At 39.3% G+C, this 24,435-nt stretch overlaps 1 protein-coding gene and 1 non-coding gene across 2 annotated transcripts; one reads left to right on the top strand and one right to left on the bottom strand.

Annotated features, from left to right (window-relative positions):
- Positions 1-21,929: 21,929 nt before the first annotated feature.
- LOC145111570 (uncharacterized) lies at positions 21,930-22,625 on the bottom strand. The gene has a single exon (XM_079047836.1). The coding sequence runs from the start codon at positions 22,623-22,625 to the stop codon at positions 21,930-21,932; it is 696 nt and encodes a 231-aa protein (XP_078903962.1).
- Positions 22,626-23,691: 1,066 nt separating this feature from the next.
- LOC145117879 (small nucleolar RNA R71) lies at positions 23,692-23,798 on the top strand. The gene has a single exon (XR_013712872.1). It is a non-coding gene; the product is annotated as a small nucleolar RNA R71 (small nucleolar RNA).
- The last annotated feature ends 637 nt before the right edge of the window (positions 23,799-24,435 follow it).

Genomic DNA, 24,435 nt, shown 5'->3' with positions numbered 1-24,435 from the left:
TTGATTTTATTTTAGTTTATATCTCCTTGCAATGGCTTTTATGGAAAAGTGATGTCTATATGTTTCTAGCAATAATGGAAATGTGAATTTGATTCTTTCATTTGTGGTAGTGTCTAAATTTATGAAATAAGGAAAGATTCTCATCACCCAAGGTTTCAATTGGACCGAAACCTCGAATCATGCAAGTTGCATAGTATGATGAATGAGAACTTTCAGCTTTGGAAAATTAAGATTAATTCCTTGTTCACATTTATATGTGAGTCAAGTGAAGGACTAAGGGATCGAGTACACATTCTTGTGCACTGGTCAAGTCCACCACAAAAGATCGATAAGATTATTCGCCATGATTTACTAAAGTTTAGTAAATATGGTTATACTTACCAGTTTAAGTATAACTCTAAAACATTGAAAAATTTCAATGTTTTGCAGGACGAATAAGAAGAACCAAATTAGGGAGAAGGATAAAAGTTTCTCAAATTTGAAAAGATGGGAGAGTACTTTAGTATCATGTTTAGTGATCATCTTAATGATTAAGAAACCATATCACAATTGGTCCTCTAAGGACATCTTAGTGCATTCGCATGGCTGCGAAGAGGAATCAAGAATTGTTGAAGTGGTTAAATCAAGAAGATGAGTCATATTTCGTTCCAAAACAAGTCTTAGAGTCATACTCCAAGATTGTAACTTGAGTGACATATCTTAAAGAAATGTTATAACACTTGTCAAATGTAAGAGTAAAAGTGTCCTACTCTTGTACATTTGAAATTGGTAAGTAGTGATGTTTTGGATAAAACAAAAGACCAACTTAGGCCAATTGTGTGAAGTGTTTGTCTTGATACTATCTCTTGAATATTTGGCAAGTGAGTCTTATATGTCAAGAGGACAGTGGGAGCCTAAAAGATCTTGAAAAAGCTTCTAGATCTAATCAAGAAGAAAAAACCTATTGTTTATCACTAGCTCACGACTTGAGGTTTATAACCTATCGTGTTCACATATTTCTATTTCTATGCCCATTCCAGTGAAAGTTGGCTTTACATATGAGTTCTGAGAGTTCTCAATTGGTTGCATAACAACTTGGAAGGAATGGCAGGCCCTTGTGCTGCCAGGTGGCAAGAAGTTAAGACTGCACAAGTTCAATCCATAAGAGTTTGGATTTGTCACTAACCTTGTCTTGTGATTATGGTTTTGACAAATTCACATGGATAGGAACACATACACTAGAAAATCTAAGTTTCATAAGGTTTCTCTCCATTTCTTGAAAATGATGGTGAGGAAACGCTTTCACTAAGTAGATTTTAACAAGATAGCAGTTGTGATATTTGCATTCTCAAAGTCGTTAGTGGAGTGTGTGTGGTTAACCGGCACACTAACATGGACTTGTGAGAAATGGCAAAGGTCAAAACAATTGAGACTATGATTATGGCATCCCTCTTCATAGTTCTGAAATTGTTTAGACACACATGTTTGCTATCTAGGGAAAGGTGTATGATTTTGATAAAGTTTTATCAAAGCATCTCGTATCAGAAATATGAACTTTGGTAAGAAGGTCAATAAAGTATTGATTTCTAGAAGTCCAGCAGATTTCTGAGTACATGTCAAAGCAAGTGGGAGCATAAGCTTCATGCTAATAATCATCATGCAAGTGGGAGCTTGATAATTATAATAAGTGTTGCAAGTTAGCAATGTTAGTTATAGAAAACAAAAGGTTTCAATTGGGAAAAAGTTGTTTTGCTATAATTAAGGGAGAGGAAATTATACTTCATTTCAATTCTAAAAGCTTAGATTGAGGTTTTAATCATCTTTAGTCAAGGATGTATATATGAATTTCATGTTGGAATTGCTCAACATAAGGAAATTCAATATATGGGTCCATTATTTGCGTTCTAAAATTCGATTATGATTACTGCATCCCTTTTCATAATCTGAATTATGAGAACTTGAAAAATAGAAATAGAAATATTATAGAAAAATACTGGTCTAGTATCATGTCTTTATGAATCGTGTCCCATATGCTTCAGATATAGGATCGATTGCATGTGCTATAATACTCATCTGTTCTAAATTTTTCAAAATGCCCAGAGCATTAAGAGGGAAAAAGTACTAAAACTAGATATGACTAAATTGATTAAGCAATTGTCGAGTACAATCTAAGGTTTTCCAAAGATTGGTTGCTCAGGGACAGTTGGAAGTATAGTGTTAATTTTGGGAGGACCATATTGACATATTCTGAAAAGAGGCAACTCTTGTTCAGGAGTAACAGTCAAAAAGGGAATATGGAAATGTTCCCATAGGTGGAAGCTATTAATTAAATCTGTGTAAGATTAGGAAACTTAATGCAAGAAGAATGTTCAAAGCAATGAACTTTGAATATGAGACTTCGGTCCCATGGAGTTGATCTCCATTGGCATACTCTGTAATGTATGTAGACAAGTGTTTGTGACTTTGTGCATAATCATTACAAGAGGTCCAATGCATATAAGTTTAAAATCTAACAAATTTAGGTAAATGGCAGGAATTTGAAATTCTTGCATTTGCGGGAAGGATTTGGGATTGTGAAATGAGTATCATTGGAATGATGTTCAATCGATCTATTTCACAGAGTAAAGATCATAGACAAACTTAGTGTGCATACTTGGTGTATGGCATATCTAATGTTTGGAAAAACATAGTGTGCATACTTGGTGTATGGCATGACTAGTGTTTAGAAAAACATAGTGTACATGCTTGGAGCATGGGACAACTATTGTTTTTAAATTCAAGTATTAAGTTGATAGTTTGAAACAGTATGCAATGAATGATGGGTAATCAATATGGTGATAAGTAAAAGGTGTTTTTATTTATATTCATAAGTTCTAAGATCATAGTTGATTCGATTATTCTTGTGTTTCACTTTGCATGTTTTGACTTCCAGAATAACTAATTCGCTCTTCCTGGATGACTAAGTTATTCAAACCATCCACAGTCAGTCATATGTTGGAAGTAGATATGAACCAAGACTGTTATGGGTTGGATTGTAGAGGTCTAAGATGTTGGAAAAAGTGGTGCTACAACGCTCATGAGTGCTCATAAGTTCTGAGTATTGGATTCAACCCACGCTCACTAGTATCACTTCATGGAATCTTATCTCGAGTGATCGTGAGACGGTAATATCATATAAGTCTTCAAACCTAGAGATATGACTTGTTGCTCGTACGAAAATGCATTGGTAACTTGATGTACGAAAATGCATTGATAACTTGATGTTACAAAACGTACCTTTGTGTGTGATTCAACAAGTAGTAGAACAAGCATATGAGTCAAAGTTTATCTGTTCCTTCTTGGATTAGAAGCGATATCTGGGCCCCTCGATGATTTTGTGTTGACCTATGCACCGGGCCCGGTTAGAACTAAGTTGATGTGTTTAATTAAGTTCTATGTCAAACAAATCGGCAATCGGGAAACAAACTGCTGGACAATAAGTAAGTCATTGTTCCATGTATTTGTCCGGCTGATATCTAGAATAGAGGATTATATGATCACTTATCTTAAATGGAGTATCATCATCATCTCAGTTCCGCGAGACCTTGAAAGAGCTACGATTGCTGATCGGTTCCTGAAGTTATTCTTGCAGATATAGTTATTAGACTTATCCAAGTGGGAGACTGTTGGATTAGGTGTCTAAGTTCATAACTATTTATGTGTTGTACATGACCCGACCCGGCATGGTCCATTTGGGTTGCATGGCATCATGCATTTGGATAGACTAAATGTGAGAAATAACACTTGTGGTTTATTAATATATTATAAGTTCTAATATATTAATAATATTATTTAATTAGTATTGATCAAGAATTAATCTAGAATTAATTAAGTGATCAAAAGGACACTAATTAAATATATGGGTTGATTATGTAAATCATCCATAACTTGTATAGTGGGCTAAAAGGCTCCATGGGTTATCAAGTTGGACTAAGGTCCATAGGATGCTCCATGGATACTCCATGGGAGTTACAAACCCATGGGTCATGGAAATGAAGAGCCATGTTACATTAGGGTTTACATGGTGTAACCCTAAGTGTAACACACTATATAAAGAACATGACATCCACCAAAATCGGTTACACTAAGAAATAGAGAGGGCAAGCCGATTTTAGAAGTGTTCTACATTTTTCTCAAGTCATTCCAATAACATTTGGTGTTGTGTGAGACATTTGAGGCATCACACTTGGGGTGCTAGGCTCACAAGGTTTTCAAGGAATCCAATAACTACAAGGTATGTGTTTCTAGCTATCTTTTATGATTAAAAAGTTCCCATGTATGCTAGATAGGAATAAGAACCTTGGAAATCAACTTTTGCATGTATTTTAGACAAACATAGATCCAAGGTTTTCTAGGGTTGCATGTACACTTAGGAGTGTTAGAATGCTCAATACCCTTCAATCTGAGTATGCTCAAGACTGACATCCGTCAGTTTGTTGCCACCCAACGTTGCGATATACTGCTGGAGTTGCAGGAGGCCGCTAGGCGGCGTCAGCTTGTGATCGAGTTACAGTTACGGGAGCATAGGTAGGCCCCAACGCAATCACAGCTTGTGCCGAAGCGGCCTAAGCCCACTGATTTGAGGTCTGGGTCCAGCACGACCGCGCTTGTAGGAAGTGCGGGAAGGGCCATTCAGGAGTTTGTAGATCTGGTAGTGCGTGCCTCAAATGCGGCAAGGAGGGGCATTTTGCGAGGGATTGTCGCCAGCCGGCCCCGGTTCAGGATATGAGCATTTTCTGCCACTACAATCAGGTTGGTCACGTGAAGACCAAATGTCCACAGCTCGCTGCCAATCCGACGCAGGCTCCAGTGCCGACTACATTGAGGATTACTAACAGGAGTCGGGGTAGAGCAGGGCCGCCGAGGGCTCATGGACGCACCTTCCAGCTTACAGCCGAGGAGGCCAGGGCAGCTACAGATGTGGTTGCTGGTATGTTTCTATCCTTTATCTTACTGATTATATATGTTTTATGCTTATATGTGTTGTACCATGTTAGGTACATTTTTAGTGAACTCCTTACCTGCTTTGGTATTATTTAACTCCGGGGCGAGTCGGTCATTTGTCTCTCGATCGTTCAGTAGAGAGTTCGGTTTGCCTGTAGGAGAGCTAGAGTGTCCGTTGCGAGTCTCCATCGCCAACGAACACGGGATTTCTGCTTCTTCAGTTTATCGAGACTGCGTTTTAGTGATCTTCAGGGTGTCCTCCCCGTTTGATTTGATTCTGATTCCCATGGGGGAAGTTTGTGTGATAGTGGGTATGGACTGGCTGAGTCGATTTTCGGTGCCATGATCGACTGCGAGACTCAGCGTGTGGTAGTTTGAACCCAAAGTGGGGGAGAACTTGTTATTTTCGGCGAGGGCACCAGAGTGGGTTCAGGATTTTGCTCAGTTGCCAAGGCTCGACAGTATATTCAGCACGAGTGTGCGGGTTACTTAGCGTATGTGGTAGATACACGGGTCAGATTAGGTTTCGGTTTCGGACGTTCCGATTGCCAAGGAGTTCGCTGACGTGTTTCCGGAGGAGTTACTCGGAGTGCCTCTAGAGAGGCAGGTCGAGTTCAGGATCGACCTTGTGCCAGGTGCGGCCCCTATCGCCAAGGCGTCGTATCGATTAGCACCACCTGAGATGCAGGAGCTGTCATCTCAGCTACAGGAGCTGCTAGGCAAGTAGTTCATTCGTCCGAGCAGTTCTCCGTAGGGAGCACTAATTCTCTTCGTGAAGAAGAAGGATGGTTCACACCGAATGTGCATTTACTACCAGGAGTTGAACAAGTTGACGATGAAGAACAGTTATCCACTACCACGAATCGATGATCTCTTTGATCAGTTACAGGGAGGATCTTGGTACTCCAAGATAGATTTGAGGTCCGGGTACCATCAGGTCAGGGTACGGGAGGAGGACGTGGAGAACACCACGTTCCGGACTCGTTATGGACACTACGAGTTCGTGGTGATGCCGTTTGGGCTCACCAACGTGCCAACTATATTTATGGACCTGATGAATCGGGTATACAGACCGATGCTCGATCGCTCAGTAATTGTGTTTATAGATGACATCTTGGTGTATTCCAAGACTAGAGAGAAGCAAGAGGAGCATCTTTGGGAGTTATTAAGAGTCTTGAGACGGGAACGGATTTATGCTAAGTTCTCGAAGTGCGAGATCTGGTTACGAGAGTTCCAGTTCCTTGGGCATCTCATTAACCAGGAAGGGATTTTGGTTGATCCGGCCAAGATTGAGGCGATTATGCAGTGGGAGGTCCCGAAATCTCCCTCGGATATCAGGATCTCCTTGGGATTGGTAGGGTACTACCGGAGATTCATACGGGATTTCTCCAAGATTGTAGTACCCCTCACTCGTCTGACGAGGAAGGGGGTAGATTTCTGGTGGGGCCCTGAGCAGCAGATGGTATTTGAGACCCTCAGACAATGAATGTGCGAGGCTCCGGTCTTGACTCTCCCGGAGGGAGTTGAAGATTTTGTAGTGTTGTGTGATGCATCCATCATGGGACTGGGAGCGGTCCTCATGCAGAGAGGACGAGTGATAGCCTACGCATCGCGACAGTTGAAGTCGCATGAGACGAGATACCCCACGCACGATTTCGAGTTGGGAGCGATGGTATTCGCTCTCATGATTTTGAGACATTATCTCTACGGGGTCCGCTGTACCATTTACACGGACCACAAGTGTCTGAGACACATCAGGGATCAGCCGAGCCTGAACATGAGGCAGCACAGGTGACTGTACATAATCAAGGATTATGACTGCGAGATCCTTTACCATCCGGGTAAAGCGAACGTTGTGGCGGACGCCCTGAGCCGCAAGTCGGCTGGATCTTCTAATCCAGCTACATGCATGAGGATATCAGTGGATTCTCCACTTGTGAGCTTGATCAGGGAAGCTCAGGCTAAGGGTGTACGGTAGGAGAACTAGAAGCTTGAGAAGATTAGAGGAGAGATCACCCGATTTTTGCAGGACAGTTGGGGATTGTTGAACCGTTGCGGTCGAGTCTGGGTTCCGATGTCTGGTGGGGTTAGACAGATTGTACTGGAGGAGGCTCATAAGTCTCTCTTCTTTATTCACCCGGGGGCCACCAAGATGTACCGGGATCTGAGTTTGAGTTACTGATTGTCGTGCATGAAGCAAGAGATCGCTTGGTACGTTGAGAGGTGCTTGACCTACAGGATGGTCAAGGCTGAGCACCAAAGGCCGCATGGCAAGCTACAGCCTCTAGAGATTCCCATGTGGAAATGGGAGCAGATCGCGATGGACTTCATCACCAAATTGCCGAGAACGGCAAAGGGTTTTGACGTTATATGGGTGATCGTGGATCGATTGACCAAGAGTGCCCACTTTCTGCTCATTCGAGAGAGCTCATGGACCGAGAAGCTAGCCGATGTGTATATACGCGATATTGTCGCTCTCCATGGGGTTCCGGTCTCTATTATCTCAGACCGTGATGTTCAGTTCACCTCCCTTTTCTGGCAGAAGTTCCACGAGGAACTGGGCACGCGGTTGCATTTTAGTACCGCATACCATCCGCAGACAGACGGCCAGAGTGAGCGGACCTTTCAGACCCTCGAGGATATGTTGAGGGTCTGCGTCATTGACTTCGGTGGGAGCTGGGACTCCTACCTATCCCTTGCAGAGTTTTTCTACAACAAAAACTATCACTCCAACATTGGTGCTCCACCTTATGAGCTGTTGTATGGACGGAGATGTCGTACCCCAGTCTGTTGGAGCGAGGTTGGTTACAGGGTGATGGGTCGGACCGAGGTAGTCCTGCAGACTACCGAAATGATACAGTAGATCAGACAATGTTTATAGACTGCTCAGAGTCGGCAGAAGAGTTACGCTGACCGGCGCCGATCTGAGTTGGGGTTTCAAGTTGGTGACATGGTACTCCTGAAGGTCTCACCCTGGAAGGGTGTGATTCGCTTCAGGAAGAGGGGGAAGTTGGGTCCCGGATATATTGGGCCATTCAGGATCATTGCCATGGTTGGCAAGGTGGCGTATAGACTGGATCTCCCGGAGCTCAGTCAGATTCACAACACTTTCCACGTTTCACAGTTGCGGAAGTGCATATTAGACGAGGATGCAGTCGTGTCGTTGGATAACATTCATGTGGACGAGCGTTTGAATTACGTGTAGAGACCAGCGGCCGTGCTAGAGAGGAAATTGAAGGTTCTATGGAACAAGGAGGTACCTTTGGTAAAGGTACAATGGAAGCATCAGAGGGGATTCGAGTGGACTTGGGAGCCGGAGGCAGAGATACGGGAACATTACCCGGAGTTGTTCACCGCAACAGACTTCGAGGACGAAGTCTAGATCAAGTGGGGGAGAATTGTAACATTCTGACTCCCAGATGCAATTTAAAAGCTTTTATATTCATAGTATTATAGAAACTCGACGAGTTGGAGGCCCCAACTCGTCGTGTAGAACCTGGTCAACCCGTGTGGATTTTAGGATCTACTCCACGAGTTGGAGGACCCCAACTCGACGAGTAGAGGCTGTGCATGGAAACCCTAATTTTAGGGTTTGCACCCTATTTAAAGGACCTTAAGTCCTTTCCCCCAACCACCTTTTCCACTTTTGACGTCCATAAGCAACCCTAATAGATCTAACCCTATTTTTGACTGTGTGAGAAACTAAGTGTGTATTTTGCTGCAATCCTTGAAGAGGCTTGAAGATTTAGAGGCTTGGAACGGGACGAAGCTTGTAGATCCAATGTCTACTTTGTGTTGGCATCCAGTAAAAGGTAAAAAGTCCTTACTTTGGCTTTCCATTTCCTAGATCTCTTTTTATGTTAGTATCTAGGCATTTTGGTGGAAAAAATGGGTCATGCTCGGGTTTGAGCTTGTCATGAGAACGTGGTTTCAGATCCGGACTCACCTAGGCCCTCATGAACATAAAGTTCTTGACTTTATCTAGCTCTAACCCTTTTCCATGTCCAAAACCTTGTTATAAGGCTAGTTTTGAGTGTTTTAGCTTGTTGAAGGCTTGCATGCACGTAAAGTTAGCAACTTTACATGATAACTACACCCTACGAGCCTAGATCTACAGTTTGGAGCTTTGGTTTCGCTTAAAAGCGTCTGAATGAGAAATGGACTGAAGGAACTCGACGAGTTGCATAGTCAACTCGACGAGTTGGACGAGGGTTTCCCGTCTTCTGGATTCTGCATGAACTTGGCGAGTTAGAAAGGTAACTCGACGATTTGGTTAGGGTTTTCCCGACATTCTGGACACTGCATAGACTCGATGAGTTGTTTGGAAACTCGACGATTCGACTGGGGTTTTCACGATTTCTTGAGTTCTGAAGGAACTCGACGAGTCAGTAAGCTACACTCGACGAGTTGGGTCAACATGGACTGTTGACCTCTACCATTGACTTTGACTTTGACCAAGGGTTGACCAGTTTGACTTCTGGGGGTATTTTAGTAATTGGGGAATTTATGGAAGTGGATCATTGGTGGATGTAGGTGTTGGTGTTTGGAGCAGTGTTTTGCGAGTTTGATATTTCAGTTCTGATCAACATTGTGAGGTGAGTTCTTCTCACTATATCAATAGGGTTTAAGGCACCAAGACCGACCCTTTATGGTTTATATCCTCGTTATAGGCTTATGTTATGTCAGTGATCTATTAGATCGGTATCCTGGTTTTAGGATGATGCTATTTTGGTGATCTGTTAGATCGGTATCCTGGTTATAGGATGATATTGTGTTAGTGATCTGTTAGATCGGTATCCTGGTTATATGATGATGGTATGTTAGTGATATGTGAGATCTGTATGACTATCATTACATGCTAGCTAGCGTATGATATTTATGTGCACATGATTGTTTGATTGCGAGTTGGGTTGAGGCGGTCCTGCTTTGTGCAATATGCCAACCTACCCAGGGCGGCCCGGATAGACTGCAGACCCGATAAGCGCGTACTAGTCAGGCCGAAGGCCCGACGAGCGGTCAGGATAGGCTGAAGGCCCTGCGAGGCAGTCCAGACATGCCGATGGCTCGGAGAGCGATCCAGATAGGCTGATGGCCCTGTGAGGAGGACCAGTTAGGCTGGTGGCTCATTGTGCATGCTGTTTGTATGATATTTTTATGGTTTGTATAGCGTTGGTATTTTGGGTGGAACTCACTAAGTTTCGGGCTTACAGTTGTTGATTTTGTTTCAGGTACTTTAGATGATCGCGGGAAGGCGAACGCGTGATCGTGCACCTCCTCATATTTTGTGATTTGATTTCTGGGATACTCTGAGATGAAACTATTTTGAAAATACTTTGTAATAATTAATGGTTTTTGAATTTTTTAAAAAGTTTTAAATTGGCTTGATTTTTTTGGATGTTACACTTTCACTTTTTGTTGGATGTATTTTCTAATGGCAGGAACAATTATCAGGCCAAGGATAATTCTTAAAAACCATCCTAGCCAAATCATAGATCGCTTATTCAACAAAATAGAATACCATAGTGGTAGATGGTAATCCAGTTATAACATTTTTTCTAAAAGATCAAGAAACGGACAATTTATTAGAATCTTATCATGTTGATAAAAGTCATAACAAAGTGCAATAGATTGAATCGATAGTTTACAATAAATATAAAAAATGAAGCCCTATCAGAGATAGAAAAATATGAGGACGGGACAAAAAAAGCATATAACACTACAAAGTTGAAAACAACAAAAACACATGATGCAATAAATGTAGAAAAAAATAAAACCAAGAGTTATACCTGGTTGTAAGACGAGCGTAGAGAACTTTTGTCAGATTCTTTGAGACGTCAGAAACCTAAGGTGTCTGTTCTAATAACCCATCTTTTGAATGTAACATGACAAAAAAAAGCCAAGGTTAAATGAACTAAATTAAGATGTATTTAGATTAAGCAATTTGATTCTACCATATAAATACGACCACATAGAAAATTAAAGAATCAAATAAAAAATTTGTCTATAATACCATAAATCGGATATTTAAGGAAATAAGATCATTCCTAATTGATTCTAACTTCTTAGCCTACTTCTGATATGGTTCATGTATTAATATTTAGAGAAACCGGTAGGAAATGATGTTGATATTAAATGTTGTATATTGTTGTTATCGGTAAAAAACAAAGTTGTAGTTTAAAATTAAAAGTTCTTTTTTCGTGGTGAGTATGTTGCTATTATTTGTAAAAGAATCACATAACTATTGATAGATAAAAAGAAACATATGTTGTTGTTGTAGTTTGTAGAGGTTGTTGAGGATCAAGTCCAAGTTAATAGGATAAACATTTATTATGAAAAGTTATACATTGTTGTTTTTTTTACTTAATCTAGACTAAATGATGTAATATGTTAAGCCAAAAAACGTTGTGTAATGTTTTATGAGATTTCAAAAATAGAAACATAATTTTGTTAGTCACATAAAGCAATATTTGAAAGGTTGTATTTACTATACAGAAACATATACACATTAGAATAATTATAGTTTAACCCTTTCTGGATTAAATTGTTTATACAATCCTTCCCCTTAATAGTGAATAAAAGATAAATTAAAAGAGACATTTAAAACACGAAAAAATCACAACTTTGTTACTGTTAAAAATGGTATAACACTGTACTTTAAAAGTACACTTCTAAAAATGGTATAATATGAAGTTATTATATTCGACAATAAGGTTAGAAACAGTAACCAAGTTGAGATAATCAAACAAACAGAAATAGTAGCAGCAACCGATTTGATCCATTTTTAAATTAAATTACCGATTTACCCTTTTGATGAACATTGTCCATACTAAATTAATGATTTACCAGTCGGATAAAAAGTGAAAGTATCATGCTAAAAGAATCAGTTTAGTACACATTTCATCTCAATATCTATTGCTAAATTGCTTTTCCAACCCAATGATTTTCTAGTTTCCTAAGTTCAATTACTCTGTTGCCCTTATATTTCCTTACTTATAGGTTTACTGCATCTAATTTGCAATCAAATTAAAATAAATCACATAAATTTAGGAGTTTATTGATACCTTCAAAAGGTGAATTTGAAGCTTCCTTCTTTATTTTATCCCAAATAAAATTATATTTTTGCCCCTAAACCTTAAAATCACACTTAACATTAAAAAAACCATCCAACAATATCAATGCCCTTTAGTATGATTTGAATTTAAAGTTATAACTGCAATAATTCAACCATCATATTATGATATTAATTTACATTCAAACACTACAAAATATATCTTTGTTCCTATTATATCATTATCCTCCATTTTCCATTCGGTATTACCATATATTTATCTTAACAAATTATTTGAGTTATATATCAAGATTGCAATCCCTGTAATTCAGTCAACAATTTAAGGTATTATATATAATCGAAAACAGTAACCAGGTTGAGATAATCAACCAAACAGAGATAGTAACAGCTCACGATTTGATCCATATTTAAATTAAATTATTGATTTACCCTTCGGATGCACATTATACATACTAAATTAATGATTTACCCTTCGGATAAAAAACGGAAGTATCATGCTAAAACAATAGACCAAAAAATTGATTACCATAAATAGGAAAATGGGTAGGGTGCATTTTTCATTCCATCAAAGTACTTTGCTATAATGTGTTTTAACTGGTTTTCCATCAAAGTACATTAATTTTTTTCTGGATTAAAGTAGGTAAACGATTTCAGGTAATTTGTAAAAAGAAAATCGAAATATATGAATACATATATATTTAATATAGGAACAAAAAAATAATCCAAAAAAATATAAAAAGCGAAAGAAGGTAATGACCTTCTAATGCACAACAACGAAGGTTTGAAGTAGAGAATGATGATGAAAGTTATAAGCAATTATAATAATGTTGTAAGAGAAGGTTTGAAGAAAATCAATGATTGAAAATAAGTATGAGCCGCAGATTCAATGATGAATTGTATACGTATGTGATAATTTGAATCTGCTTTTTTGCTATTAATGATTTCCTAATAAAAATGGATTTTATATTAATGGTTTACTAATATAAAAAATTTATATTAATGGTTGATATTTAATGTCTTAATTGAAATGGTTTTTAGTAATATGTTTTTAATCTTGACCATATTAAAACCTTTATAAACCGAAATTCAAGATTTAAAATATAGGAAACTTTTATTGGAATTAAACACATTCCATTTCAACGGATGTAAGTTAATTTTGTTTGACAATTAGAAATATTTTATTAGAATTAAATACATTCCATTTGGGGAAGCTGATGTCAGTAATTTGATCTAATGTTAGAAAACATAGGATTGAAATAAATTCAATGGCCCATATTATTTAAGATGATGTCATAAGCTTTATGTTTTAATATATATTAAAGATGTCAAAATATTAACAAAATTTTGTAAATCTATTTACGGACCTTGTTAAAATTTTAAACCCTCAATAAATTAGAAAAATCGACACATATTTAGCGTTAGAGTCTGTTAAACTAGTAAACTATGCAATTTATATGAACATAAACTTGATTAATATTAAAATAAAAATAATCTAACTAAAAAAATTCAATTATAGTTGAATAATTTTTCTTAAATCAAGACCCATTACATGTTAGTGTGTATATTTTTTTTTGGAAAGGGAAGCTCCCTAACGAGGGTTCCGGGCCAGCTTTCGTGTATTGATGTGTGTTATACTAACTAGTTTTATCCTACTTTTAATTTATGAATTTGACACACAAAAGGCAGTGGACCTGTCAATTGGTAATATGAATTAGCAAGTAGGGCATCGAACTCAGGGAACGGAAATTAATCTAACTACTAGAATTATCTAAAACAATTAGTAAAATAGAGGGGTTTTCTCTAGTTTTGCAAGACTAGAAACTTACTAAAACTTAACTAATAAACTAACAGTTGAAAACACGTAAAAACCAACTAAATTCAATGATCAAAAGGGTTTCTGTTTAGGTTTAATTCATTTACTCCTATGGTTAATTTTTATGGTAATGTTATGAATTAATTGTTATTGGTTACCGACTAAGGTGATTAGATTCACATTCGTTATTACTAATCCTTAGAAAATAGATTAACTTAAGCAGTGATCAAGTGGTTAAATTAATAAATTCCCTAGTTTAATTATTCGGGTTAAATAAGACTTGTAATTAGCTAATTAAATTGTTGATTCAATTAACCTCTTGTTGATGGTGTATCACACAAGCTCACACATTAATTTACCCATTCTCTAGTTAATTCTAGTTTCATATTCACTAATCCTAGGCATATAGCAATGTGTTAACATAAATCATATGAGATAAGCAATTAAGAGATGTTCATGCAGTTTAATTACTTAGCAATTAACAGAAAATAGTTATGGTTCATGCATAAGGGTCTTTAAAAAGCTTAATTTAACAAGATTCCCCACATAACAATTAATCAAAAGAGTAAATTAATCCATAGGAGCAAACTTGTCTTCCCTAAACAGAAACTAACGAAATTAGTTCATAATTGCAGTAGCTAAAAACCTAAAAACGAATTTAGCCAAGCCAAACATAATTCTATTCAAAGGTAAAGTGGAAAATTAAACCTAAGTTGCCTTAATCTTCTTAGAATTGAGGATTAGGGTTCTTCTCACGTTCTTCAGATCTCCAGCAGTCTCCTTAGTCGCCAAGTAATCTTCCCAAAAGCCAGAGAGAGAGTCAATTCGGGTTTGTTGGTTCTATTTATAGATTTCTCAAAACAGGGTCTACTCGTCGAGTAGACAACTGACTCGCCGAGTCCCCTTGTTAGAATCCATGTACGGTAAGGATTTTTCATATTGCTTCGCGAACCTTCGCGGGTACTCGTCGAGTAGACGATCCTGCTCGTTGAGTAGCTCCAGAATTTGACTCCTTTCTTCATTCCTCATCTATCGAGCTTCCGATCGCTACTCCTGCTTCCTTTCTGCTTCCGAGCGTATCTTTTGGACTGAAAATATAATTCAAACACTATTAAGTACCTTTTGTCCATAATGTGCAAATAATTAGTGAATAAATCAGGAAAATCTACCCTAAATATATAGCTAAATATGTACATATCAAAATACCCCACACTTGACTTTTGCTTGCCCCCAAGCAAAACTGAATTTTAGCACACTAAAATTACATAAGACAATCTCAATTAAACCCAGCCATTATGCCAAGACCACAACGCATGCATTTGTGTCTAAAATTTTTCCTAAGGACCCCCCTTAATCCTAAATACTTACAATCCTCATAAACACCGCCCATTTCTTTTGAACAATGCTCATTTTATGCATCCCTCCGAATCCCTCCGCAGAAAACCTCCTAGCCTCAAGGTATTTTTGGTTGAGCAACCCAAGCATACATAGTCTAGACAATTACAACTTTTCGATACCACTATAGAGCTTATTTGGAATTCTTCACTTCTTTGATAATTTGACCTTGATTTCTTTGAATTCATCACTTTTTTGATTTTTGGTATCTTTAACTTTTGAACTTTGGAATTTTTGATCTTCAAATTTACACTTTAATAGCTCCAAAACTCTTTCAACTTTTTCTTGTAATTCTCTCTTTTTTTACATGTAACTCACTTTTTTTTCACTCAATTCCTACATGCTTAAGCAGGGGCGCTGAACTTCAACCATTATTGATTAAAGATAAAAATTTTCCTAGATACATTTCTGGTACACGATGCTAAACATATTGCATCCCTCAAACTAAGCGAGGTTGTGTTTTTGTCCCATGATTTCACTAGAATAAAGGGGGCCACAAATGCACTATAACCTGTATAGGCTCAACTAAACATTTGAATCTTCATGCAATCATCAAACATAACACTAGCATGGTTTCCTAATTGCTTTTACCAAAATTTTCTAAGATTAAGTCCTAGAAATTTTAATGCAGAAATGTCAAAATTTTCAAAATTTAACTAATGTAACCAACCCCTACCCCACACTTAATTTATGCAATGTCCCCATTGCATATCATGCATAAAACAACAATAAAAATAAGGAGAGAATTGGAACAAACTCCCATGGGATAGTAGTGGCGAGGTTGATATCTCTTCTTTTGAGCTCCATCTTCAAATGACTTTAGACATGGAAACAACTCATCCATGCCTTGGGTGTCATGTCTCGTGTGGTTGACAGCTCCAAAAATGCAGGAAAATAATCTCTAAAAACTTCGAGAATTAATCTTTAAAGAATATGAATAAACCCGTATCGAATGTGGTCAAAATCCAAGCTTTGATAGTGAAATATCGAAGGACTCGCCGAGTTAAAACGGCTGCTCGACGAGCTGAAAGGCTTTTAGAAAAACAATCGTGATTTCGCAGGAGGACTCGCTGAGCCCAAGTTATGCACTCTGCGAGTATGACGCTGAGTGATAAATAAATCTTCTGCCTTTTGAGTCTGTTTCTGATATGTCTAACAATGTAAATTTAATACCCTTCCTTCAATTTTCTTCAGTAAATAGCACCTTTTAACCCTCATTACTAACGGACTCGACCTTACACTTTAAACTTGCACATTCTCATCTAGACCGAACCCTCACTCTAGCCTTGACTATTGAGACTCTTGCATGCATCCTAGCTTCAATCTGAAAAGATAAGAGCAACCACAAGTGATAAAAATAAAAATTCCTAATTTAACGTTCCTAAAAATTCAGCACACACAAAACAAATAAAAATAGTTTTAAAACATCCAAATAAAAAGAACATCAATCTTCATCTTCGTCTTCATTTCCTCCAATCCCACTCCCACCTGCTTGGTTTCTTTTCCTTGCACCCGCTCATCCCAACTTGGCACATAAGGAAATCCGGGTCCCGGCCTTGGCGCGATATTCATTTGTTCAAATAAATAAACAAATGACTCATTGTGGTAATTCATGCTTCTCCCAAGGTCGTCTTGGTACCTTCTCGATTCCATGTTGTACCAGTCCATTGGTAGCTCATCATCCACCGGAATAACCGGTGGGTCTTCTCGGACTTGCTCCCTTCTCTGCCTAACCCTTCTTCCCGGATCCTCCGGTACCAACACCTCATCCGCATTAGGAATGCTAAAATGCCCCCACTAAAATCCTCCATGATTCTTGCCCTCCTAAATAAAGTGGTGCTGAAAGGAGGAGTAGGAATCATGGTTAACATCCGAGCTGCCCCTTGGTCCAAAATCCCATACGTTCTTGCAAGCTTTGTAACAAACATGCCCCCGTTGATTTTGGAGGTGATCTGCTCCTTGACTGCTCCCTTTGCTAAATATTTGGCCAAGCAATATGGCAAATTGCAGAAAGCGTCGGGAGTGATAATGCTCCACATGTAGAAAATATCAAGGGTAGGGACCTTATCGTCATCCTTTCGCATGTTGATAGTACTCGCGATCAGACGATGTATCAAGCGATGAATTGGGGAATGGATGCTCCCCTCTTGGGCAGATGAAGGAATGTAGACTCGGTTGGCGATTGTGTTCCTCCAAGTCGATGCAACCACTTCCTCGGGCAGTTCCTTGTGACAATGTTCTAGAAATGTTTCAAAATTTTCGGTCATAATCACATTTTGATCATATATCCTCATCCTCCATGCAAGCTCTGCAATGCTGCATTGACGCAGCTCCCCTCCAAGACAGAAAGTAATAACGTTTGGATTGTAGTAGTCACTACCACCTTGGAAGGAGATGGTAGCAAAGAACTCCCAGCAAAGCTCCTGGTAAACTGGCTCTTAGATCTTGAACAAACGACTCCAACCATCACAAATTAATGTCATCCCATCATTCTCAAAAGACTTGACCAAATAAGGGGTCAACTCTTCCTCCAATCCAGTTGGACCAATCCAATGCTAGTCAATTTCATTGGGGACATATATTTCCTTGCGCCTCAACGCTTCCAGCTTGTTTTTTGTGCGAGCAAGTGAAGATTTGGAGGTTATTTGAGGAAAATTTAGCGATGGAATGTCCCCATAACCGCCTCCTCTCGAGCTTTGTCCCCGTCTAGACATAATTCCTGCAAGACAGAATCAAGAAAACCACAAACAAGACACAAAGCAATGAAGAACATCAGAATTCTGTGCTTCTGTGACCTGGACTCGCCGAGCAGAAGTCATGCTCGACGAGCAGGATGAACTGCGCGAGTCCAAACCAGTTCAGGTAAATTTAACCGGTCAAATCTCTAAATTAATCCAGGGGTTTGCTTCGGAATGTTCACTAAGCATGAATATATAAGAAATTTTTGTTTAAAACAACCTAATTTATCAAGAAATCGAAACCCTAAAATCCAAGTCTAGTCAAAATCGGGATTTTTCAGAAATTAAGGATATAATTCTACCAAAGATCGAAACTTGTAAAAGATTAAGAGTGAAAATGGTTACCTTTGAGTTGGAATTGCAAGGAAATGGAAGAAATCAAGATGAGAGCTTGAGAGCACCTTGCTCGTCGTGTATGGGCGGCGGCTGGATGTGATGTTGAAGTGTTTTACAATTAGGGTAAAAAACCCCTTTTACAGAATGTAAAAATTAATTATTTTTTTTGGGTAAATACGTGGACTCGCCGAGTAGGCTCGCCTACTCGCCGAACAGATACGCAAATCTGCGATTTTCGCGATTCAAAACAAATGGACTCGCCGAGCAGATATATGGACTCGACGAGTATTTTGTTCTGTTTGACAAAATTTTGAATTTTTAAATTTTATGCCACCAAACCCCACACTTGAGCATTGCTTGCCCTCAAGAAATGATGTTAAGCACAGAAGAAGATTGATAAAAACAAATCCTAAAAGAAACAAACACAAAATGAAAAAGAAAAGTAAAAGAAAGCAAACTCTAAACTCGGGTTGCCTCCCGGAAGCGCTTCTTTTTGAGGAGTCTTTAGCTGGACTCCTTCTCACTTTAAGGTTCTGTAGTTCCTCCCAGAAGCAGCCCTTCTTCAAGACCTTCATCTCTTGGAATTCCTTCTTCATATCTCTTCACTCTATGCCCATTAACCTTGAAAGAGTTCCGTCTCTCGATATAAGCTCAATAGCTCCATGTGGAAAAACTTGCTTCACTATAAATGGACCATCCCATCGTCTCTTTAGCTTGCCCGGGAAAAGCTTGAACCTTGAATTGAAGAGCAACACCTTTTGTCCTTCATGAAAATCATTATGACCCTTTAATCTTTTGTCATGCCAATTCTTTGTATTTTCTTTGTATATCAAGGAACTAGTGTAGGCCTCATTTCTAAGCTCTTCAAGGGCATTCATTTGCATCAACCGGTTCGTTCGAAGTTCAACCAAATCAAAATTGCACATCTTTAGAGCCCAAAAAGCTTTGTGCTCAATTTCAACCGGTAAATGACAATTTTTCCATATACTAACCTATATGGTGTAGTACCAATAGGTGTTTTAAAAGCTGTTCGAAAGGCCCAAAGTGCATCATCTAATTTATCTGACCATTCCTTTCGATTTCCTCCAACCGATCTTTCTAAAATCCTTTTTAACGCCCTATTCCTCACTTCGGTTTGCCCACTAGTTTGTGGATGATACGATGTGGAGAACCTATGATGTACCCCATATTTTTTCAACACTTTGGCTAATTGATCATTTGCAAAGTGAGTGCCCTGGTCACTAATAAGAGCTTTAGGAACTCCAAATCTTGAGAATAGCTTCCTTAGAAATCGCACCACCACCCGAGCATCATTAGTTGGTAAAGCTTGTGCCTCCGCCTACTTAGACACTTAATCGACCACTACTAAGATATATCTATTCCCTTTGGACATGGGAAAAGGTCCCATAAAGTCGATCCCCCACACACCAAATATCTCACAAATTTGGATACTATGTTGGGGCATTTCATTTCGGGATGATATATTCCCCGCTCGTTGGCATGAATCACATTCTTTGACGTATTTTGCAGCATCTTTAAAAATTGTGGGCCAATAAAACCCAATATCAAAAATCTTCTTTTCTGTGTAGTGTGCTCCATGATGTCCCCCGGCGGGCCCGCTATGGCAGTGTGCCAAGATTTCTTGACTTTCTTTCCCGAATACAAATCTTCTTATCATTCCGTCTGCGCAACTTCGGAAGAGATACGACTCATCCCAAAAGTAGTACTTGATTTCTGAAAAGAATTTCTTCTTTTGTTGGTGGGTTAAGTCTTTCGGAATGTAATTGGTTGCTAAGTAGTTAGCTATATCCGCAAACCATGGCATTTCTCCGGATACTACTAAAAGATATTCATCGGGAAAATCGTCTCCAATCTTATTTTCTTCCAACTCCTCCAAATGCGGGTTCTCTAATCTTGACAAATGGTCGGCAGCTACATTTTCCATTCCCTTTTTATCGCGTATTTCAATGTCAAACTCTTGTAAAAGTAAGACCCAACGTATCAATCGGGGCTTAGCATCTTGTTTAGCAAAGATATACTTTAGGGCAGAATGGTCGGTAAAAACTATGGTCTTGGATAATACCAAATACGGGCGGAACTTATCAAAAGCGTATACCACAACTAGCAACTCCTTCTCGGTAGTAGTATAATTCTCTTGGGTAGGATTCAATGTCTTTCTTGCATAGTAGATTGGTTGAAAATGTTTATCAATCCTTTGCCCTAAAACAACACCCACAACATAATCACTCGCATCACACATTAGCTCGAAAGGAAGATTCCAATTTGGTGCTATCATGATAGGAGTAGTGGTTAATATTTTCTTTAACAAATGAAATGCCTCATGACATTCCTTGGAAAAATCAAATGGGGCATCTTTCAAGAGTAATTGGGTTAAAGGCCTAGTAATCTTCGAAAAATCTATAATGAAGCGCCGATAAAATCCCGCATGGCCAAGAAAACTCCTTACCCCTTTTATATTAGTTGGAGGGGGTAGCTTAGCTATTGTGTGCACTTTGGCTCTATCCACTTCTATCCCTTTCCTTGAAACTTTGTGACCCAATACAATTCCTTCTTTCACCATGAAGTGACACTTTTCCCAATTAAGGACAAGGTTTGTCTTCTCACATCTAGCTAGCATCAAGTCCAAATTAGATAAGCAATCTTCAAACGATGAACTGAACACCGAGAAATCATCCATGAAGACCTCCATAAACTTCTCGATCATATCATGAAAAATGGCCATCATGCACCTTTGGAAAGTAGCTGGTGCATTGCATAACCCAAAAGGCATGCGTCTATATGCAAATGTTCCACTTGGGCATGTAAAAGTGGTCTTCCCTTGGTCTTGTGGGTCTAATGGAATTTGGAAATACCCCGAAAACCCATCAAGAAAACAATAATATAAATGGCCGGAGAGTCTTTCAAGCATTTGATCGATAAATTGTAAAGGAAAGTGATCCTTGCACGTGGCCTCATTTAGCTTTCTATAATCTATGCAAACTCGCCACCCGGTTACCGTTCTTGTTGGAATTAATTCGTTATTTTCATTGGCCACCACCGTCACTCCTCCTTTCTTTGGTACCACTTGCACCGGACTCACCCATGGGCTATCGGAGATTGAGTAAATGATTCCGGCATCTAGTAGTTTAACCACTTCCTTTTTCACAACCTCTTGCATGTTTGGGTTAAATCTTCTTTGGCGTTGTACTACAGCTTTAGCTCCATCTTCTATGTTAATCTTGTGAGAACAATAAGGTGGGCTAATTCCTTTTATGTCGGTGATCTTCCATGCTATAGCACCTTGCCTCTTCCTCAATACACCCACAAGACTTTCTTTCTCATGCTTGGCCAAATCAGCAGCTATTATTACAGGTTTTTGTTGGTCATCCTCAAGAAACGCGTACTCCAAGTGATCTGGTAGTGCCTTAAGTTCAGTTTTCGTGTTCTGAATGTTGAACACGTCGAGTCCAGTGAGGGGGCTCGTCGAGTCCTTCGTGAAATCCGCGACTGCTCGGGTTTCTTCGGATGGACTCGTCGAGTCTGTCGAGTCGACTCGACGAGTCGGGTGCTCTGCACTTCTAATTAGATCATTATACTCAGCTTCCTCGAGCAGTCTTTATAATTCCAGCAAGTCTCTTTCCGCATCAAATTCTTCTTCATGTGTGACGGTGGACTTGTTTGGATCATCTTCGTTCCATTCCTGCATCAACTCTTCCAACATGTCAACCGAAAATGCTGTGTCATCGCTATTCCTTGGATATTTCATGGCTTGATCAACTCCAAAAGTGACTGATTCGTCTCCTACCCGAAGGGTAAGTTTAGAATCTCGCATGTCAACTATAGCACTTACGGTGTTAAGAAAAGGTCTTCCAAGTATTATTGGGACTTGAGGATCCGCTTCCATGTCTAACACTATAAAGTCTGCGGGAAACACGAACTTATCGACCTTCACCAATAAATCTTCGCATATTCCTCTCGGGAATGTGACCGTTTTATTTGCTAGGTGAATTGCCATTCGAATTGGCCTTGGCTCTGGAAGATCCAATTTCTTGAAAAATGAGTATGGCATGAGATTTACACTTGCCACTGAATCAGCCAATGCATAAATGGTAGCTAAGTTTCCAAATTGGCAGGGCAATGTTAAGCTTCCCGGATCACCCTTCTTCTTAGGTAGTTTGTTTAGCATGGCAGCTGAACAATTCTCATTTAGGACCACTTTCTTCACCTCTTCCATCTTCTTTTTATTTGTTAGAAGCTCTTTAAGGAATTTGGCATATTTCGGCATTTGTGCAACCGCCTCTATGAATGGCATATTAATCCGGAGAGCCTTTATGTGATCCAGAAACTTCTGGTAGTCAACTTCATTTTTTTCTTGTCTAGATCGAGCCAGAAAGGGTAGTGGGGGTTGATATGGCTTAATAGGAGGCTAGCTTTTCTGTTCAGGTGGGGCACTCGTCGAGTGCATAACGTCGACTCGGCGAGTCGGATCGGGATTCTGTGATTCTTCATGATCTTCTTTATCCTCTTGCACCAGCTTAGGATCTGCTTGCTGAATAGGGGTCAGAGGAGTTATTATCTTCCCACTCCTAGTTGTCACGATATTTATATGTGCACCTTTCGGGTTACTTTCGGTATTACTAGGAAGTCCACCTGGTCTTCTCTCATTCACTTGTTGAGCAAGCTGCCCCAGCAGCTTTTCTATGTTGAGAATAGATGCTTGCTGATTCCTAAGCAAGGCTTGCTGATCTTTCATCACAAGTTGGTTCTCTCAACATATTTTGTTGATCTTTGAGTGTAGCGTCGGTATAATTATGTCTTTTCTCAGATGCGGCCACGACTCTTGTAAACATGTCTTCCAATTCTGATTTCTTTTCATGCACCGGTTCCTCCTTTTGATAAAAGCCTCTCTCCTTCTGCTTATACTTTTCCTCCCTTGTCTTTTTGTACTCATCATAAGGTAGCCATTCTTTTTTTGTTTTCGCCAATTGTCATCAAATCTATCACCACTTGAATAGCACACTTGCACCTTCCGATTTCCGTTCTTGTCAAGATCACAATCTTTAGTTAGATGAGGCCCTCTACAGTTTTCACAACCCACTCTAATGGCGTGGATGGATTGGTCAATCTTAGTCATTCTTCGATCCATGCATTCCAATTTTGCCATCATTGCTGCCATGTCATCAGTAATAGAGTTCACCGCTCCTCGAGTCAAGTCATATCTTGGGTTATGATATTCTCTAGAGTGCTTAGAGAATTCTTCAATTAGTTCCTTGATTACTGGGGGTGGCTTCTTTGTGAGAGGTCCTTGCGAATCAAGGAGTTGCCTAGTTGTTACATTAACTCCATCATAGAAAATGGAGACTTCTTGTTGACTGTTTAGATCATGATGTGGGCAATTCCTTAGTAGTCCCTTGTATCTCTCCCAAGCCTCATAAAGTGACTCTCCAGCTTGTTGTTCAAAATTAGCTATGGCTTTTTTCAACTTGGCTATTTTTGAAGGAGGGCAAAACTGGTCTATGAATTCTTCTTTCATTTTAGCCCATGTAGTGATGGATCCTGGGGGAAGTGATTTCAGCCAATCCTTTGCAGCTCCCTTGAATGTGACTGGAAGCATGCGAAGCAAAACTGTTTCTCGAGGCACATTTGGAACATTGAAGTAGTCGGCTACATCGTTGACCTCGTCCAAATGTTTGTAAGCGTCTTCTTGATCTTTCCCGTAGAAGGGGATTTCCTTAAGTTGAGCAAGTATGTGGCCCTTTAGTTCGAAAGTGGCAGTCGCAGGAATGACGGGTTGTACTACTCCCGGTCCGGTATCGTCACGTATCCTCTTCTTCCATTCACCCATGGGAACTTCATCGATGTTGGCCATGGGGTTAGCTAATTCGCCTTCAAAGTCGCTTTCTCTTTCGGATTTGGATTCGTAATCGTACTCAAATTCGGCTTCTTCGTGGAATGTATCGTCTCCAAGATTTCCAAGGTTGCTTCCTTCGCTCTTTTGGCTGCTAGACTCACCTGCTTTCTTGTTCTTTTTCTTACTAAAAACAGACTTGAGATTCTTTAAAGGAGAATTCTTCGATGTTGCGGTTTCTCCTACGGTTTTGCCCTTGTTTTTCTTCAAAGTT

This window comes from Lactuca virosa, chromosome 5 (genome assembly GCF_052849685.1).
Source record: "Lactuca virosa cultivar CGN04683 chromosome 5, Lactuca_virosa_CGN04683_v6, whole genome shotgun sequence".
Lineage (NCBI taxonomy): Eukaryota > Viridiplantae > Streptophyta > Magnoliopsida > Asterales > Asteraceae > Lactuca > Lactuca virosa.
This window is presented reverse-complemented; position numbering and strand designations above follow the sequence as displayed.